The sequence below is a fragment of the Sturnira hondurensis genome, unplaced genomic scaffold (genome assembly GCF_014824575.4).
Source record: "Sturnira hondurensis isolate 20B ecotype Veracruz unplaced genomic scaffold, ASM1482457v3 Scaffold0002597, whole genome shotgun sequence".
NCBI lineage: Eukaryota > Metazoa > Chordata > Mammalia > Chiroptera > Phyllostomidae > Sturnira > Sturnira hondurensis.
Genome location: NW_028075228.1, coordinates 4,450,379 through 4,467,298, shown reverse-complemented (window position 1 = coordinate 4,467,298; position 16,920 = coordinate 4,450,379). Strand labels below are relative to the sequence as shown.

At 51.7% G+C, this 16,920-nt stretch overlaps 1 protein-coding gene across 4 annotated transcripts in view; it reads left to right on the top strand.

Annotated features, from left to right (window-relative positions):
* KIAA0513 (KIAA0513 ortholog) overlaps nt 1–16,920 on the top strand; it is a 63,198-nt gene that overhangs the window by 35,175 nt on the left and 11,103 nt on the right. For all 4 annotated transcript variants that reach the window (XM_037040261.1, XM_037040263.1, XM_037040264.1 and 1 more), the window contains 8 exons: nt 4,408–4,895; nt 7,011–7,110; nt 7,914–7,987; nt 10,895–10,965; nt 12,639–12,846; nt 13,676–13,716; nt 14,204–14,282; nt 16,166–16,243. In XM_037040261.1, coding sequence (XP_036896156.1) covers nt 4,567–4,895; nt 7,011–7,110; nt 7,914–7,987; nt 10,895–10,965; nt 12,639–12,846; nt 13,676–13,716; nt 14,204–14,282; nt 16,166–16,243 — 980 coding nt within the window. In that variant the 5' untranslated portion in view covers nt 4,408–4,566. The remainder of the gene's footprint in view (nt 1–4,407; nt 4,896–7,010; nt 7,111–7,913; nt 7,988–10,894; nt 10,966–12,638; nt 12,847–13,675; nt 13,717–14,203; nt 14,283–16,165; nt 16,244–16,920) is intronic.

The following is a 16,920-nucleotide window of genomic DNA, read 5'->3' as shown; positions in this document are numbered from 1 at the left end:
CCCTGTGGCGGGAAAAGGCTAGGGAAGGCAGTGGCCGAAGGTCAGAAAACCTCCCTCCAGAATGTGACCCTGGCCCCTCTGCCCTCCTGTTCTCCACCATTGCCTGTACTCAGACCCTCCGGCGGCTGCCCTGCATCATTAGAACGCGTTCCAGGCTCCCACCATGCTGGGCACGCTCTCCCTGCACCTCTGGCCCAGCCCACCTGGCCAACCTCTTCTCTGAGAGCAGCTGTTCTCCACCTCATCAGCCCACCAGTTCCCAAACGTTCCAAAGTCATCACTGCCTAGGGCCCTGTGCTGGCTGTTCCCTCTGCCCAGAGCACTCTCCTCTGCTCAGCAGACCCTCAAGTCTTTCTGGCCGATCTTCCGTCTTAGCTCAGGTATCTGCCTCCCTGACCCCCCGTCCAAAGAAGCCTCCCTTCCCAGCACTCTCAGGGCATCACCTTGAGACTGTCTCTGCGTTTTTATTTTATTAACTGTCTTTTTCCCTCCCCGGCCCTCCAGCACGCAGACACACACAAGCAGATGTTCCACATGGCCTTGTTCATGGCTGTGTTCCCGCTCCTTGCGTAGTAGTTGATGCACACAGCTGCTCAGTAAATATTTGTTGACTGAATAGATGTTTAAAGCCAATGGAAGTTACAGGTTGACTTGGAATTTTTTAGCCTGATTTGGTTGGTAGGAACTTGTGCCATAGGTTTAGGAAATAAACTGTAGAAGTGCAAGTGTGGGAAGGTTTGTTGTGCTTCCAATCTATAGAAAGGCATTTTTAATACCCACCCTCTGGAATTCCTGAGATTCCACCATGGTTTGAAGCCCTGACTCTCAGAATCTGGATCCAAAGTGTGTATGGGGGGCTCTTCGTGTGCAAAGCAAGCAAATGGATTGGGGGGCAATCCACAGATGCGGTTTCTTTGGCCCACAATGTCTCGTGAAGTGAGTTTAAATTAGGGGCCAAGGTTGAAGAACTGGAGGATTTCCCATAACAGGTTTCAGCATTCTCCGTAAAACTCTTCAGGTCTGATACCACTGGGCCTGAGGTTCTGCGTGGCAGCGCCTGGCTGGTCCTGAGCACCGCCAGTGAGGTGGGTCCCTGCTGGGCTCACTTCCTCTGTGCCCTCCGGCTGGCCCAGCACAGGTAGTCACTTGCAGTGTGTGATCCTGGCATGCTCAGAGTGACCGTCGCCGTGTGCTGCACAGAGGCCTGTGATCACATACATTTCCTTCCTGGAGGAAAGGGTGGGATGGCTTCAANAGATTTGTGCTTCCAATCTATAGAAAGGCATTTTTAATATCCACCCTCTTGAATTCCTGAGATTCCACCATGGTTTGAAGCCCTGACTCTCAGAATCTGGATCCAAAGTGTGTATGGGGGGCTCCTCGTGTGCAAAGCAAGCAAATGGATTGGGGGGGGGGGCAATCCACAGATGCGGTTTCTTTGGCCCACAATGTCTCGTGAAGTGGGTTTAAATTAGGGGCCAAGGTTGAAGAACTGGAGGATTTCCCATAATAGGTTTCAGCATTCTCCGTAAAACTCTTCAGGTCTGATACCACTGGGCCTGAGGTTCTGCGTGGCAGCGCCTGGCTGGTCCTGAGCACCGCCAGTGAGGTGGGTCCCTGCTGGGCTCACTTCCTCTGTGCCCTCCAGCTGGCCCAGCACAGATAGTCACTTGCAGTGTGTGATCCTGGCATGCTCAGAGTGACCGTCACCGTGTGCTGCACAGAGGCCTGTGATCACATACATTTCCTTCCTGGAGGAAAGGGTGGGATGGCTTCAAGGCCGTTGGCACAAGCAGCCCCTGCACCCTGCTCTTAGATCTGTGAATAGGCTTGGCATCCCTGCCTTCTGCCTCCCTAGACACACCAGACACCTGGGCTGGGGCCCTGGGGGCAGTGGTGTGAGATGACAGTGCTTGGGACCCCAGGGCCCGCAGGCTGCAGCCATCATGGCAGCCAATGGCATGGCTGCAGTGCCATTATGGTGCTCAGGACTGGGCCCTCGCTTGGTGCCTGTCGGTTTCACTTTGTCCCCTCCTTCCTGAGCCCACAGAAGAGGCTTCTGGGAAAGAATGACTCATACACTCCCAGAATTTTCTAGCTAGGGAGACACTGGGAGAGCTGCTCACTAGCCTCAGGCTGGACCAGAAATAGCGGTGGCAGTCGGGTCTGACTGACTTGTCCTGTGCCGTGTGGGAGTTCTGCTTTGGTAAACAGACACAGCCCTTCCGACCACTTGAACTGTTGCAAGGTACTTGTTCCCTTTTTCCTCCGAATTTTTATTTATTGCAGACTGCATTGTTGTGGTAAAGAACACACTACAAAGGGGAGATTGCCTCTGGGCCAGCCCCGTAACACACTTCGTTCTTTTCCGGTCCCTTTTCATGTGTGCACATGATCATAATTATGGTAAAGTCAGAACTCATTCACTCAGTAGTCTTGGAACCCAGAACAGAGGGTGGCATGTGGTGGGGTTAAGCAATTATTTGTTGACTGTGAAATATTTTGTTTACTCAACTATGAAGTGAACATTCAGTGATATTCTTTCTAATCATGTTCTTATTACAGGTGCGCTGGTTACCACTGCATCAAATTGTTAGAACTTATCTGCCACTTTACTATATTTAGATTTTACCCGAGACTTATCAGGATTAGAAATACTGTTGCAGTGAGCATTTTTCTTCAAATAATTGTTTTTCAGTATTTTGAATTATTTTCTTAGGATAAACTCCAACCATTTAAACTCCTGGATCAGAGAGAGAAAAATAAGAATTATAGAAATTGCTTTCTAAAATATATATCCCTATTACCAGGATTGTTTGAGAATATTAATTTTATCATAACCTTATCAGCATTTGGATTATAACTTTTTAATTTTTGCTAATTTAGTAGTATAAAATAATACCTAATTGTTTGAATTTACCTGTCTATATATGTGCTTACTAGGATGGGTCAAAGAATTGTCGAAGTATTTAATAATAGTGTTTCCTCCTGTGTGCTTTACCTGTTTGAGTAGCTTGTTTATTTATTAGAATGTGGATTTTTTTTAGTATATTTACCAGAATATAATTTTTTTAGTTGGATTTGGGTGAAGTTATCATATTAATTGATTGACTTAGTTTTCCTATCATGATGGCTTCAGACATTTTCCTGGTGTTTGAGTGTCCATTTTAATGTCACGTGTGTTATTGTGTGTGTGACCTTCTGCTCTTTGGAGAGCCTGGGAACGTGGCCACCAGGAGGGCGTCAGAGGTCGGAGCGGCCTTGCCATCTCAGAGGGGCAGACACTGCCCAGAGAGCAGAGGCCGTGGCTCACTGATGTAGCCGGTGGGAGGGGAGCCAGGGCCACCCAACCCCAGCCTGCCACTCCGCGGCCCCAGCCCTCTGGGTGGAGTGGGCTGCTGCTGTTTGAGCTCCTGAGGGCCCCTGTTGCCGTCCTGGCCCAGAGAGTTCTTTCGCATGTCTCTTTGTTGGACCAAGGCAAGCTTTGTAGGCCTCTCCTGAGAGTGGTGGCCGCCACTCCGATGACAAGGAGCCAGCAGTTCCATCCTTCTGACCCAGAGCATTTACAAATACCCCGGGCTGGGAAATTTGGAGGAACCTGTGATCAGTTTATGAACATTAAGCTCTTAACACACAGTAGATGCAGTTTTGATGCTGAATTACCCTCAGAAGATGCATTAGTTCATCAATATCAGCAGCTACCTGCCTGCCAGATACTGTCCTCTGTCCTCGGGTCTGAAAAAAAGGCAGAACAGGGATGTAGCCCTGGTTCTGCTGTGCTGTTGCCTGGAGGAGCTTTGGCAGCCGGAGGGCTTGCACTTCTGCTTTGCTGTCTGCTGCTCATCACTGGGAAGGGTGGGCCCCAGAACTGGCTGTCAGGAGACCTGTTTGGAAGCAAAGATCCTCTCCGCGGCTCTGCTGCCATGCAGCCTGTGTTGTCGACTCTCCAGATCCCAAAGCGTGTTCGTGGCCAGGTCTGTTCATCATTCAACAAACATGGGGAACACTTATTTAGTCAAGACTCTGTGCTGGGCACTCAGGTTACTACACGGGTGGCTAAGGCCTGGTCCACCCCCCAGGGGCTATGCTTTAGTGGGATTCTTGGAAATACTAATACCTACCTGTCAAACAAGAAATCCTGATCATTGGTGTTTACTTGTTCATTTATTCAACAAATACTTATTGAGTGTCTACTGTGTACACACCAGGTATTTAGCAGTAAAGCACACAGGAGGAAAATGACAGTAGTGTAGAGATGACCCAAATGCTGGAAGAGGAAGTTCCCTCTTCTCTCTACAGGGAATCGGATACCTAATTCATTCACTGAAGTCTGGGTTTTCAGTGCTGAATTTCCCTTGCACTAACAGCTGCTCTCCTGCTGATCCTGTTTGTGTGCTTCTATCCTAGATGCCTTAGGGCCATGTGAGCTGCCCCAAGGGACTCATTCCTGGTGGCCAGAAGTCTCCAAGCAACTCGCATGTGCTCGGCAGGCTCCCACTGACCCTCCGGGGAATCCAGGCCTCTGGCCTACCCACCTGGCACCCTCCTCAGTAACCCACTTGAGCCATGGAGGCCCCAGAGGTCCCTGTGGGCTCACTGATTGACTTCGAGACCGAGCCATCTACCTCCTCACCTGTGGAGGCACTGCCACCAAAGCTGCAGGATGGGGACAGCTCCCAGGGCGACGGCGGGTCAGAGAGTGAGACCACAGAGTCAGCAGACAGCGAGAATGACATGGGCGAGTCGCCCTCACACCCGTCCTGGGACCAGTACCACCGGTCCTCCTCCAATGAGTCCTTCTCTTCCAACCAGAGCACGGAGTCAGCCAAGGATGAGGAGGCCCTGGAGCTCAGGGAGTTTATGCGCAGCTATGTGGAAAAGATCTTCTCTGGAGGGTAAGCCCCCAGGGCCTCTGCTCTTGGCTTTGTCCCAGAGAAGAGCGTCACTTGTGGCCAGGGCTTCCAGCCCCTCACCAGCCAGTGATGGGCCTCCCTGGTGCTTCAAAACCCCACCCCAGGTTGCAGATAGAACCAGTTGGGGAATTTTTGCCCTTTCTCCCCTTCCCTCAGTGCTGTGACCACTCCACAGTCACTCTCTCCTCATCATCACTGAATCCAAGAGGACACTAGCTCTGCTTTCCCAGGATCTGAGCACTTTCAGGTTCGCTTCTTGCTGCCATTCCATGTCCAAGTCATGCTTGGCTAGGGGGCTGCAGTTATTAGCTGACATTAAATTTAGGGTTGATAGAAGGCAAGAGGTTTCAGTGCCCCACCTTTGTGATGCTCCTGGGCAGCTGAGCCTTAAGCAGCTGCTAGGATGGTGACTCTTCCTCGTACCTCTTCCTGGCCTTTCTTTCACGGTTCTTGAAGGGACAGGTAAGCAGCGTTGCCCATTGGAGCAGCAGGAAGCGGAAATGGGAGTTAGAATGCAGACAGAGGAATGAGGAGTCTGTGGATAGTCCTCTAGCTCTCCCGCCCTCATGTATTAATATTTCAACCAGCGGTGAGGGGAGGCAAACAAACCCAAATTCATGGGTGGCAGGGGTTCCCCACCAGTCCTGCATCATTCAGAGCAGCGTGTTCAGGGCTGAAGGTCTTGCTACTCAGACGGTCTCCTGTGGCCCTGAAGCACCAGCATCGCTGGGAGCTTGTTAGAAAGGTAGAGTCTTGGCCTTTACCCCGCCCCACGGAGTCTGAATCTGCCTTTTCACAAGGCCGCTAGACTTCTCACACACCTCACAATCTGGGGAGCTCTGGAAGGAGCACAAATTGTCCATTTTCATTAAAGCAGTAAGAATTTCTGCCTGTTGACTCTCTGCAAAGAATGCATTCTTTTCTGTCATGATCTAGGTCCCTTGTTTGTAACTGGCCAAGCTGGTGTCTGCCTTTTTCAGGTATGCCTCTGTTTTCCACGCAGATAGAAAAGGGAGAGTTTCAAGTGATGATCCAACTATTTGACTATCCAGAGATGCATTCTGTTTGATTTGGGATGCATTCTGGGACAGCAGTAGATGTGGCTTCCTACTTATTTTGTTTGACTAACACTGATATTTCTCCGAGCACACCCAGTTAATGAAAAGGGAAGAAAGCCCAGAAGCTTGTCAGTTTTCCAGGAAGGCTGGTTTGTGTTTGTGGCAGCCTGTCGGCAGTATGGAACCTGGACAACTGGATCGGATGCATTTTCAAGAGCTTTCCAAAAATCCCTGCAAATGGCTGGCAAATTCTTGTATTTCATCTGGTGTTTGAGGATAAATGAGACCAAGATGTTTTTTCTACAGAACCTTCAATAACTGAAATATTGCATGAGCCAATTGATCTTCAGCCCTTACTCGTCTGTGTAGTCATTAAACTTGGGTGGAGAGTTGGCCCCCTATGAAGAGGGGTCAGAGGTGGTTTGAGATTAGTGAGCACTTTGACCACCTGGAGGTGGGGACTCCCTGTGGTCCCCTGGTCTCTGCCCCTCATGCACAGACTGGATAGAAGTCAGCAGACTGACTTGTCAAAAGCTTCAAGGGATCAGCCACCACGCCCTCCCTCCGATTGGTGGGACGTGGCATCAGGACAGTTGTCCTACTGAGACTGAGGCATTCTGCAGTTCCGTGGGTGGGTCCATGCTGGCTCCAGCACCAAAGATTAGTGAGTTATGCTACAGAGCCAAGTTCTCAGAGGAGGGGAATGTCACCCTTGTTGGTGCCCAGACCATCTAACTGGAGGCAGGAGGATAAGGGAGAACAAACAGGGGCTTTGGAGCCAGGAAGTCTGGGTGGAGTCCCGTTTCCTCCGCAGCTGCGTTGGACCCTCCAAGCCAGTCTCCTCACCTGCACAGTACAAATAATGCCGTTCCCTCAGGGGGTTACTCAGAGGGTGAGGAGAACGGGTGTCGGGCAGGCAGCTGTACTCCGCTGCATGCAATACCTATTCGTTCCTTTCTTTCCTCTTCCCCCTACTGTTACCTTATTTTTACTTGGGAGGATTCAAAGCTGTTTTTTCCCCCTCTGCTCCTCTTTTCAGGGAGGACTTGGACCAGGAGGAGAAAGCCAAGTTTGGGGAGTACTGCAGCAGTGAACACGGAAAAGGCCGGGAGTGGTTTGCTCGGTTTGTAAGCGCCCAGGTAAGGGGAGGTGATGGGGGGTGGCATCCTCTCTTTCTTCTTAACTCCTCCACTCAGGAGAAAACAGTCAAGGGAAATGACCCAGCAGGAAAAAAAAGCGGCTCTCACCTGAAGGTGTTCTGAGAAGGCCTACTTAGAACAGTGGGAAGAGGGAAATCGCTCACTTGCATGTCTCCCTGGAAAGGAGTAAGCAAGCAAACGGGCCTGTCCACCACATGAAATTCCAGAGCAGTTAGGTTTTCAAAGGCAAGCCTGTGGGTTACATCCACAGATATTTTTATTAAATAACCCACAGAATTCAGTTTTTCTAGAGATATATTCAAGACAATGACAGCCTGTAAGTCCAAAAAGAATTATGTTTTATCCAATAGGTTCTTTTCCTGTAAAGTGGCCTGAGTTCTTAGTTTTTAAAGTATTTTTATCACAAACAATTTATTCTTCAAAGAACTAGAAATGCTTGTAAGCAAAATTAGAAAAACTACTCATAAATTTACAGTCCAGAAATAGCCAGTGTTGTCATTAAGGGTCTCATCCCTCCACACTTTTCTGTGTGTAGGTGTGTGTGTGAAGTTCCTAGTTTTTAGTCCCAGGAGGAGGAGACACAGGAAAACAGCTGCCTGAGCCCCAGGGAGCTGCGGTCGTGTCCTGGTTCGTGGAGATCAGGGGCAGCCGTTGTGGTCCTGGGCTCTCCTCGTCCCAGCTGCCTTGGGGGGTGCTCAGCGTGGTACGCCTGCAGCTTCTGAGCTGCTGTGTACCTCTGCCACTGGCTGCCCCCGTGACATGTCTGCCCTCTTCCCGGACAGCGCTGCAATTCCAAGTGTGTCTCCGAGGCGACCTTCTACCGCCTGGTGCAGTCTTTTGCAGTGGTCCTGTTCGAGTAAGTAACTCTGTTGCACTTCCCTCCCTGCCCTGCCCCACCCCATAATGACCTAGTTGTGAGTAACAGCCTGGAGTCATCAGCTGGCAGTTGCTGGGATACACCCAGCATCAGCTACAAGGAGAAGTCGTGACCAGCATCTGGTGGGAGTGAGTTAGTGAGAACCCTTACTGACAGCAGAGATTAGGGACCTCAGCTGGATGTGAGTAAATTCCTCCACTCAGGTCCTCAGGACAGGCTGTGATTACACACATTGGCCTTACCCTCCTCTATCAGAGATCTGGAATTTTCTTGATATCCTGTTGTGAAGTGCTTCACACTCGGTAACCGCCCACTTAATGGTGTGATTGGATGACATAGCCTGCTCCAAGCAGGAATCTGGCGCTGCTGGAGCCTTTAGTCACAAAGGCATTCAGCCAGTGTGGGGTGGTGGGCAGGGCCCCTCTGCCTCTGAGCTGAGGGGTGCACTCCCAGGACTCAGGGGCTTCTCCTCCTGAGGCCCCATGGCTCTAGGTCTGCATCAGAGCGATGATGTGTCCTCCAGATGATGGATCTAAGGGACCCATTTAAGCCTGGGGAAGCCAAGCAGTGGCTTTATTGATTCAGTAGACAGGACAGGTTGTACATGGGAAAGGAGGGGGCTGATCTGACAATCACTTGTGTCCCCCTCACCCCCATCACCTCAGTGTGGCCTCAAAGCAGGTCCTTGTCCTATGGCTTATACCACGGCCACCTCCCTGTGTCCCCGTGTCCATTTTGTCCTTCCCACAACAGAAATATAGCTTTTCTCTTAGATCTTAATGTCCCTGTGTCTTGGTGTCGCCTCACCTGTCCCACCACGAACATGGGGCGTGCATGCCCTGCAGGAAAGTGACCAAAAGAACCGAGTAGCATGTTTCCTGCACTTGCTCAGAGCATCCCATGTGCAGGATGCAGTCCTGGTGCGGGAACCTGGGTGTGCCCACCTCAGCTGGGGACGCTCGGAGAGCTCGCGCAGAGCAGCCCCGAGGTTGCCTCATGTGCAACATGCTGGCAGGTGCTGAAGACTTTTCAACTTCCAGGCATTTGCTTCTGTAGGAATTTTCATGGACCCATAGTTTGTGTACATTTGCCTGTCTTACCTGGTCACATAGTTATTTAATTGTCAATGTCCATTGTAGTTTTCCTTAAATAAATAAAATTGAGGGAAAAATTAAATTCAAGTTTCAACTCTGCCAAAACACAAAATCTTTCCATTACTTTGTGAGCATCTATATTGTATTTTTTGTATGGTTGCAAACAAAATAATATAAAACCTCAGAATATTTTGAAATATTATTTTTTAAAATATGACTTATATAATGTTAAATTAGCAAAAGATTAGTATCTTTAGTTTTTATACTTTTGTTTAGTCTGTTATGGTTTTACTAGTAGTTCAGTTCTCTAAATTTATTAAATTATTTTTATATTAAAGATTGACAAAAATGGCCCAAACCCACTATCTGGATCATTGTGGTTGACTTTTTTTTTTTAAGTATTGCTTGTTCAAGGTTAAAAATCTAAACTGGAAAGAAAAGTGCAAAGGGGAATAAGATACAAAGGTACACAGGATAAAAAGGAAAGCCATGCCCTGGCTGGTGTGGCTCTGTGGATTGAGCGCTGGCCTGAGAACCAAAGGGTTGCTGGTTCAATTCCCAGTCAGGACACATGCCTGGGTTGTAGGCCAGGTTCCCAGCAGGGGGTGCACAAGAGGCAATCACACATTGATGTTTCCCTCCCTCTCTTTCTTCCTACCTTCCCCTCTGTCTAAAAATAAATAAATAAAATCTTTATTAAAAAAAGAAAAGGAAATCCTCTTTCACTCCCTTTCTCTCACTTTAGATCCACCTCCCAATAGAAACCTCTCCTAATGATGCACATATCAGCAAATTTTCAAAAAGGCATTACGTTTACCTGCAGTTCTGCATTTGCAATGGCTGTGTAGTATTGTAATATGTCACTGCAGCATACTTTGTTCAATGCAAGCACTGTCAGTGGCATTGAGCTTAACCTTCTTCATTTCTTCTCTAACTCCCACTGCCTCAGGGGACATCACTGCAGCGTCAGCACCTGTCACAGTGCAAAGTCCTAGTGGCAGACAGGCCTTCCTTGTGAAGTTTCTCCCTTTATTGTTCGCTAAGTTGAATAGATCTCTGCATATCTTATAAGTTTTAATACAGTAAGCGTAATATAATATGGTCAGTGTAATTCTTTATATCTGTAGAACATTCTTTAGTATATAAAAGGTTCTGGCACATAATAATTTGATTTTCAATAAGTGACATAGAATAGGGAGGCCTGTGTATTCCCAGTGGTTCTAACCTGCCATCCCTGGGCCGGGAGCCTCAGAACATCAGCTCCACGAGCCAGTTTGTTAGAAATGTGCTTTCTCAGGACCCGCCCCAGACCTATGAACCACACACCTTTTGGAGGCCCAGCAACCCACAGCTTCCCGTGCCCTCACGGTGATTCTGATGCTGCTTCAGTCTGAGAACCATTGACTAGAATGTGTCATCTAAGGCAATGCCAGTTCCCAAGAAGCAGGAGCGAGAGGGCCCGCTTTGCCCGGAGACCCGAGGCCTGGCTTCCTGTCTTGGCATGTTGCTGTACGTAGGGTCGGGCTTCCTGGGCCTTGGCTGTTCCAGCTTGAAAATGAAGAGGTCAGGCCCGGAGTCAGACCCAGTTCCCGCCGTGTGCGTGCCTGTGGATAACTGACCTAATTGGGCCAAGGGGAACTTTTTGTTGCCTCTCTAAGTAGCAACACTCATTTGGGGAGTGAGCTATTCATTTAGCATGTTCGAAAAGTATTTTGGTCTTGTTTCATGAATTTCCAGTAAGAAAACGGAGTGGAACAATTATGTGGCCAGTCACCCTTGCTTCTCGTTTCAGGTGTCATCAGATGGATGACTTTGGGCCCGCCAAGAACCTCATGACCATGTGCTTCACTTACTACCACGTCGGTAAGCCCTGGGGGCGGGCCCACGTGGAGGGCAGGTCTGGAAACTCAGGACTTGCCGACTGCCAACGTGGCATCAAATGAGGGTTTCTTCCTGATTAAAGGCAAAGCTGCCAGTCTTCCAGAAGACAGTGAAAGCTGGTGTTAGGGAGGGACTGAGCCACGAGTGAGAGTCCCAAAGCCGGAGGCGTGGTCTATGCTGGGCAGGGTCGGGGGCGGGGGGGCGTCCAGTGACGGACCACCCACAGTACCAAGGAAACCACTCTCTGGTAGGGAGTGAGAGAATGAACATGTTCAGCAGGACATTTCATCGCAGACACTGCTGCATGTAAGGGCATCAGTTTTAGGTTTTAGCCAATGTGACACAGGGGTGACTTTTAAAGGAAGGTGAAGGAGCAGTCTGGGGCCTTAGGTTCCCAGGTGTGGGCTAGAGATGCCTTTGTGAGGAGTGTAGACTTTATGTTGAGGCTCTGACAGCTCTCCTAGCTCATTCCATTGGAACTTTCTGGTACGTTGGAGATAGAGGGCTCTCTGTCTTAAGCTGCTGCAACAGAGTCTCATTCAGGCCACCAGAAGGAGGAGCTTGCCGTGCACCTATATGTGGACTAGAGCCAAGTCGGGGTACCCTCCCTTCACGACCCACAGGTTCGCTCTTGTGGTGCATCCCTGTCCTCTACAGCTTGGCTTTGTCCCCTCCTGGCACCCAACAGCCACCCCCTTTATCCCCCTCTTAGCTGCTCCAGGTGCCTGAGCTCAGCCAGACCACCACTGGGCAGGCTCTTGGTTCTGGGCCACGCACTGGCCAGGCCATCTTTGGATCAGATGGGAACCCCTGCCTCTCACAGAACAGCTGGATGCTGCTTCTCTGAGTCAGACCTGTACACAGAGCAGCTTCAGTTAGTGGGAGGTACTCAGTGCCTTGACCTGTAGAGGGCCCTTTGACCTGTAGAGGACACCTTGTCCTATAGGGACACCTTGGTCTGAAGGGGTCACCTTTGACCTGTAGGCAACATCTTGCCTGGGGTGGGTGGCTTGACCTATAGGGGGCACTTTGGCTTGTAGGAGGCCCTTTGACCTGTAGAGAGTGCCTTGGCCTGTCCAGGGGGCATCCTGGCCTGAAGGTCCACATACTGCCCTTAGAAAGGGCCCTTTCTCGTGTTGCCTCCACTCACCCTGTTCCTTCTCCCAGAACACCCTCCTCCCGCCATCTCCCTCAGCAGCTTCAGGCCCCACCTGGGTGCCCTCAAGCCTGTCTGGAGTCCGCACTCCTCTTCCCACCATGAGAAAACACTCTTCCCGCCTCAGCCTCCAGCCCAGGGCCTCACTGCCGCTTACTGCCTTTTACCTTGGGCTCTCACTGTGTGCGTGCATTGCTCTCCTCCTTTCCAGACTGCATGCTTCTTCCAGGCTGGATCCTTGCCTGCTTCTCCTGTAGCCCCTGCGGCACCAGGCTGGTCCCTTGTACAGTCAGTGCTCAGTGACCGCCCCGAGAGAGGAAGTGCCCAGGCTCACGTCTTCTCCGGGCGCCTCTGAGCCTTTTCTTCCTGCTGCCACGGCCCGGCCATTGTGGAAGGAGTCTCCCGGCCACACCAGAGCGCTCCAGCAGCTCACAGGAGCTCCTTTCCACCGTCCGTCATAGCTGCTGCACAGCGTGATCCTCACTCCCTCTGTCTCTAGGCAAACCGCACCTGCTTCCCTCCGAGTCCAAGGAGAAGCCTGCGGGGAGCATCGACTCCTACTTGAAGTCCGCCAACAGCTGGTTAGCAGAGAAGAAGGACATTGCAGAGAGGCTGCTGAAGAACACGTCGGCCAAGACAGAGAACGTCAAGGGCTTCTTCGGGGGGCTGGAGACCAAGCTGAAGGGACCCCTGGTCAGGAAAAATGAGTAAGTGTGGCCTGGTGTGCACCCCTGTCTGACTGTGGGGAGGGGCAGGCAGCAGGTGAGACGACCGGCAGAGATCGAATGAAGTTCCAGGGGCTGAGGAGGCCCTGGCCTGGTAGTGGGAGAATCGGTTCGCCGTTGGCAGTCTTTGGGGCCTAGAGCCGCTCCCAAGAGGCGCAGCTGCCAGCCCAGCTTGACACCCTGCCCCCACCCCCACCCGATTTTTGTAGGGTTTCCAAATGCTCTTCTGTTTGTTGACACACAGGGATGTCCCCTGTGGGTCCATGTTTTCTAGGACGGATGATAAGCATATGGGGATTGGTGGGAGGGAAGTTACAACCCCCGCCCCCGCTGCCTCCTCTAACTGTGGTGAGAGCTTGTGATAAGGAACGAGGCAGGCTCAGGAGAAAGCACCGTCCCCAGGACAGTAGCCCTCCCTCGGACACTCAGGAGGCTGGGAATAGGCATGTAGACACTGAAGCTTCCACAGAAAGGGGCACGTCAGCAAAAGAGCTCTGGACCTGGGGCTGGTGCTGGGCACCTTGGGGTCCCTGCTGCCACCTCCAGTGGCTTGGTTACAACGAGGTGACATGGCTTTATTCCTTTTCTGGTCTGCATGTTTTAAATTTGAGAAAACAGCACAAAGAAGCCTAACTTCTAAGACTGGCAATTAATCAACATAGCATTGATTCAACAGAAATTTTTTAGAGAAAAAACATTAAATGTACACATTGGTTATGACACTGAATCCCCTTTCAGCAACGTAAAATGGTTTCTTTGAGAGAGCGTGGGGGTCATAGGGTCACTGCTGTCTGTGGTTTCTCTCCCACAGCGAGGATGAGAGCAAACCCAAGGACAAGCCTCCGAAGACTGGTGAGTGTCTCCCAGCTGCCTCCTCCTGACCCCCTACCCATGGAAGTCTTCTACCAGCCTCGCCTTCCCTGGCAGTGCCAACCCGCAGGTTCCTAACCACCCAGGGCTCCACCGCCCTGCACAGGAGGTGCTGCCGTGGGGGACTCCCCAGTCACTCGGCTTCTGTCTGCTTGCTCACTGAACTTTTGAGAAAAGCCACTTCTCTAGGGAGGGGAAGCAGGAACTAAATTCCTTGTCCCAGGGAAGCAGAGGGAGGTATGACCTGGGGCACAGGAGCCTTCCAGGGACCCCTGCCTCAGAAAGGGTCCTTGCCAGGGATGGAGAGGGTCATTACCACCCACAGACAGCAGGAAAGCTGTCATGCAATTTCAACTGTGCATTTCTATGGCCCTTGGGGAGGAGCAGGGGCCTTAGCAGCATCGCCATGGGGTTTGCCAATGTGTGGGTGCAGCCAGAGCCAAGCTCAGTCTCTGTCCCCCTCCCGCAGTGACTGTGAACAGCCCAGAGGAGGAGAGGAAGGGGGAGAAGATCTACCTGTACACACACCTGAAGCAGCAGCCCATCTGGTAAGGCCCCCACCCCCTCACCTGCAGGGCAGCGGCCGCTGCATGTTTGTCTTCGTCAGAAGTGAGGGTCACACACACCCACGAGGGCAGCCATAATAGCAGGGACGAACAATAGCAACGGCCGGTGAGGATGCAGAGAAATTGCTACCCTCGTGCACTGCTGGTGGGAGTGTCACATGGGGCAGGCACTTTGGAAGACAGTCTGGCAGGTCCTCAGAAGGTTAGACATAGAGGTCCCCTACAACCCAGGGGCTCCACTCCTAAGGATGTGCTCAGGAGAGATTTAAAACACGTACTCAAGCAAAAGCTTTTTCGTGTATGTTCATAACAGCACTATGCGTAATAGCCAAATGGTGGGAACACTCTGACGTTCATCTACACGGGCATTTGATGCACAGATGCACAAAACAGGGCATCTCCGTGCTGTGGAGTGTTCTCCAGCCGTGTAAACGAATGAGGCACTGACACCGCCACGGCACAGAGGGACCGGGGACACGTTTTGCTAAGCTAGAGAAACCAGACCTGAAGACCACGTGGTGCAATTTCGTTTGTGTAAAATGCTCTGGGGCAGATCCCTGGAGACAAAGTGGCTGCCAGGGGCAGAGAAGAGTGGGGAATGAGGAGCGACCACGGAAGGGTCTGGGGTTTCTTTATGGGCTCATGAGAACACTTGCACGTTGGAAATAGACAGTGGTGATGGCTGCACAACTCTGTGAATGTACCGAAAACCACCGAACTGCATGCTTTAAAGGAGTGAATTTTATGGTGTGTGAGTGATATCCCAGTGAAGCTATTTTACATACAAAAGGTTGAGGTTGAAGTGAGAGACCAGTGGTCAGGGCAGGTCTCGCCCTCTGTCTTGCTCCATGGATGATCCCCTGTGCGGCTCTGACCCCCGCGAAGCCTCTCCACCACCACATTTTAGTTATGCACCATCGGCGGTGTGCAGGCACCTGGACCCCACAGGGTATCAGACGTGCGCCTCTCTCAGAGATCACAGTCTCGCTGCGGGAGGAGGGCCGGTGAGGAATGTGGCCAGAGGGCTGGGCTGGAGCTGGCTAGAAGCCTCCACGGGGAGGCGCCACCTGAGCTGGGCTGGGCTCAAGAAGAAGTCAGGAGAAGTGGGAACTGACCAGCCCATCACACCTGTCCATCGATTTTAGCTCAGTGCCTCTGGGCCTTGACTTGGGGACTGTCTCATTAGATGCAACAGCCCTGAAGAGCTGGGTGATGAATATTTTAGGCTTTGCCAGCAACCACTCAGTTGTTCTGTTAGACAATCTGTAAGCGAGTGGGCGGGGCTGTGTTCCTGTAAACACTGATTGCCACAGCAGGCAGCAGCTGGATCTGGCCCACCTACCACATGGGCAGTGTGCTGACCTCTGCCCTTCCCTAAGAGGAATGTTTCTTACTCTGTGTCCCTGTAAACGTGTTTGCTCTCAGCACATCTCTGCAAGGTTCCTGTTCATGTTAGTGGTGCCCGTTTAGAATAGCTGGTCTCTCCGAACCCCCTGCATTCTTCTGGGAGCCTCAGTGGGAGACGGAGAAGCAGGAAAGGGCCCCATCTGCACCCTGTATGTGGCAACTTCAACTTTGACCTGAAGAACCCAGGGCTCCCCAGCTCTGCCCCACCTTCTCCCACGCTCTGGCATCACCTGGGAGAGATGTGCAGGTGCTCTCATGGCGCTTGGCCCAGAGCCTCAGGGAGGTGCCTGATTTAGGACAGAGGCCCACGCTCCTTTTCTCTTCTCAGCCCTGTCTCCCTTCGACTTTTAGATCACCCAGATATGGCGGGAAATTCCACCCCCTCATCCCTCAAGTGGGCCGAGAGCTGCCCTTCCCTCCTTGTTCAGAGAGAACTAACATGTGTCTCTGTCTCGCAGGCACACACTGAGGTTCTGGAACGCGGCCTTTTTTGACGCTGTCCACTGTGAGAGGAGAAAGCGGTCCCCCACGACCAGGTAGGAGCAAAGTCTGAGCCAGCTTTCCTCGGGGAAGAGGACCTGGGAGAGCTTTCTTTTCCTGTTCTGAAGAGGAGAGCGAAGAAACGGCTGAGTCCATGTGTCTGTGTTTCTCCTCCGACCCCGTCTGGCCTTGGGCCCTGCAAGCTGCCTGCAGTGTCCGGGGCATAGAGCTGCGTGGGCGGCTGGGGTACTTGGCTTGCATGAGCGCTTCCTGTCCTGGGGCTCTGGCATGACTTGGCCCGACCCTCCTAAGAAATGCAGACTCCCACTGAGTGAGATCAGGAGGACCCCCTAGGACCAATCTGCCTATTCTCTGTGAGAAGTCTGGATCCTGAGCATGAACCACTGCTGCAGGATCCTGGGGTGCAGGGCTGGCCACCACCCCGAGACTTCACTTTAGCAGCTGGAGAAATGCAGTTTCCGCTTTCAACTCCTCTGGTTTGCAGCCCTTCCCAGCCTCCGGCAGGTGGTCTTTGCCTCTTCAGAAGACCCCTTGGGTGACCCGTTTCACAAAGCACATGGCAGCAGTGAGGGGCTGGCGCTGACGCTGTGGGGCTGCTACTCAGTTCTCTCTGGTCACAGTGAGCTAAGGTTGCCACCCACTGCGTGCAGCGCTGGGTAGGACGGGAGCAGCCCTCCCGACCCTGGGTGCCCTTATGGGTCCCCCTAGTCCC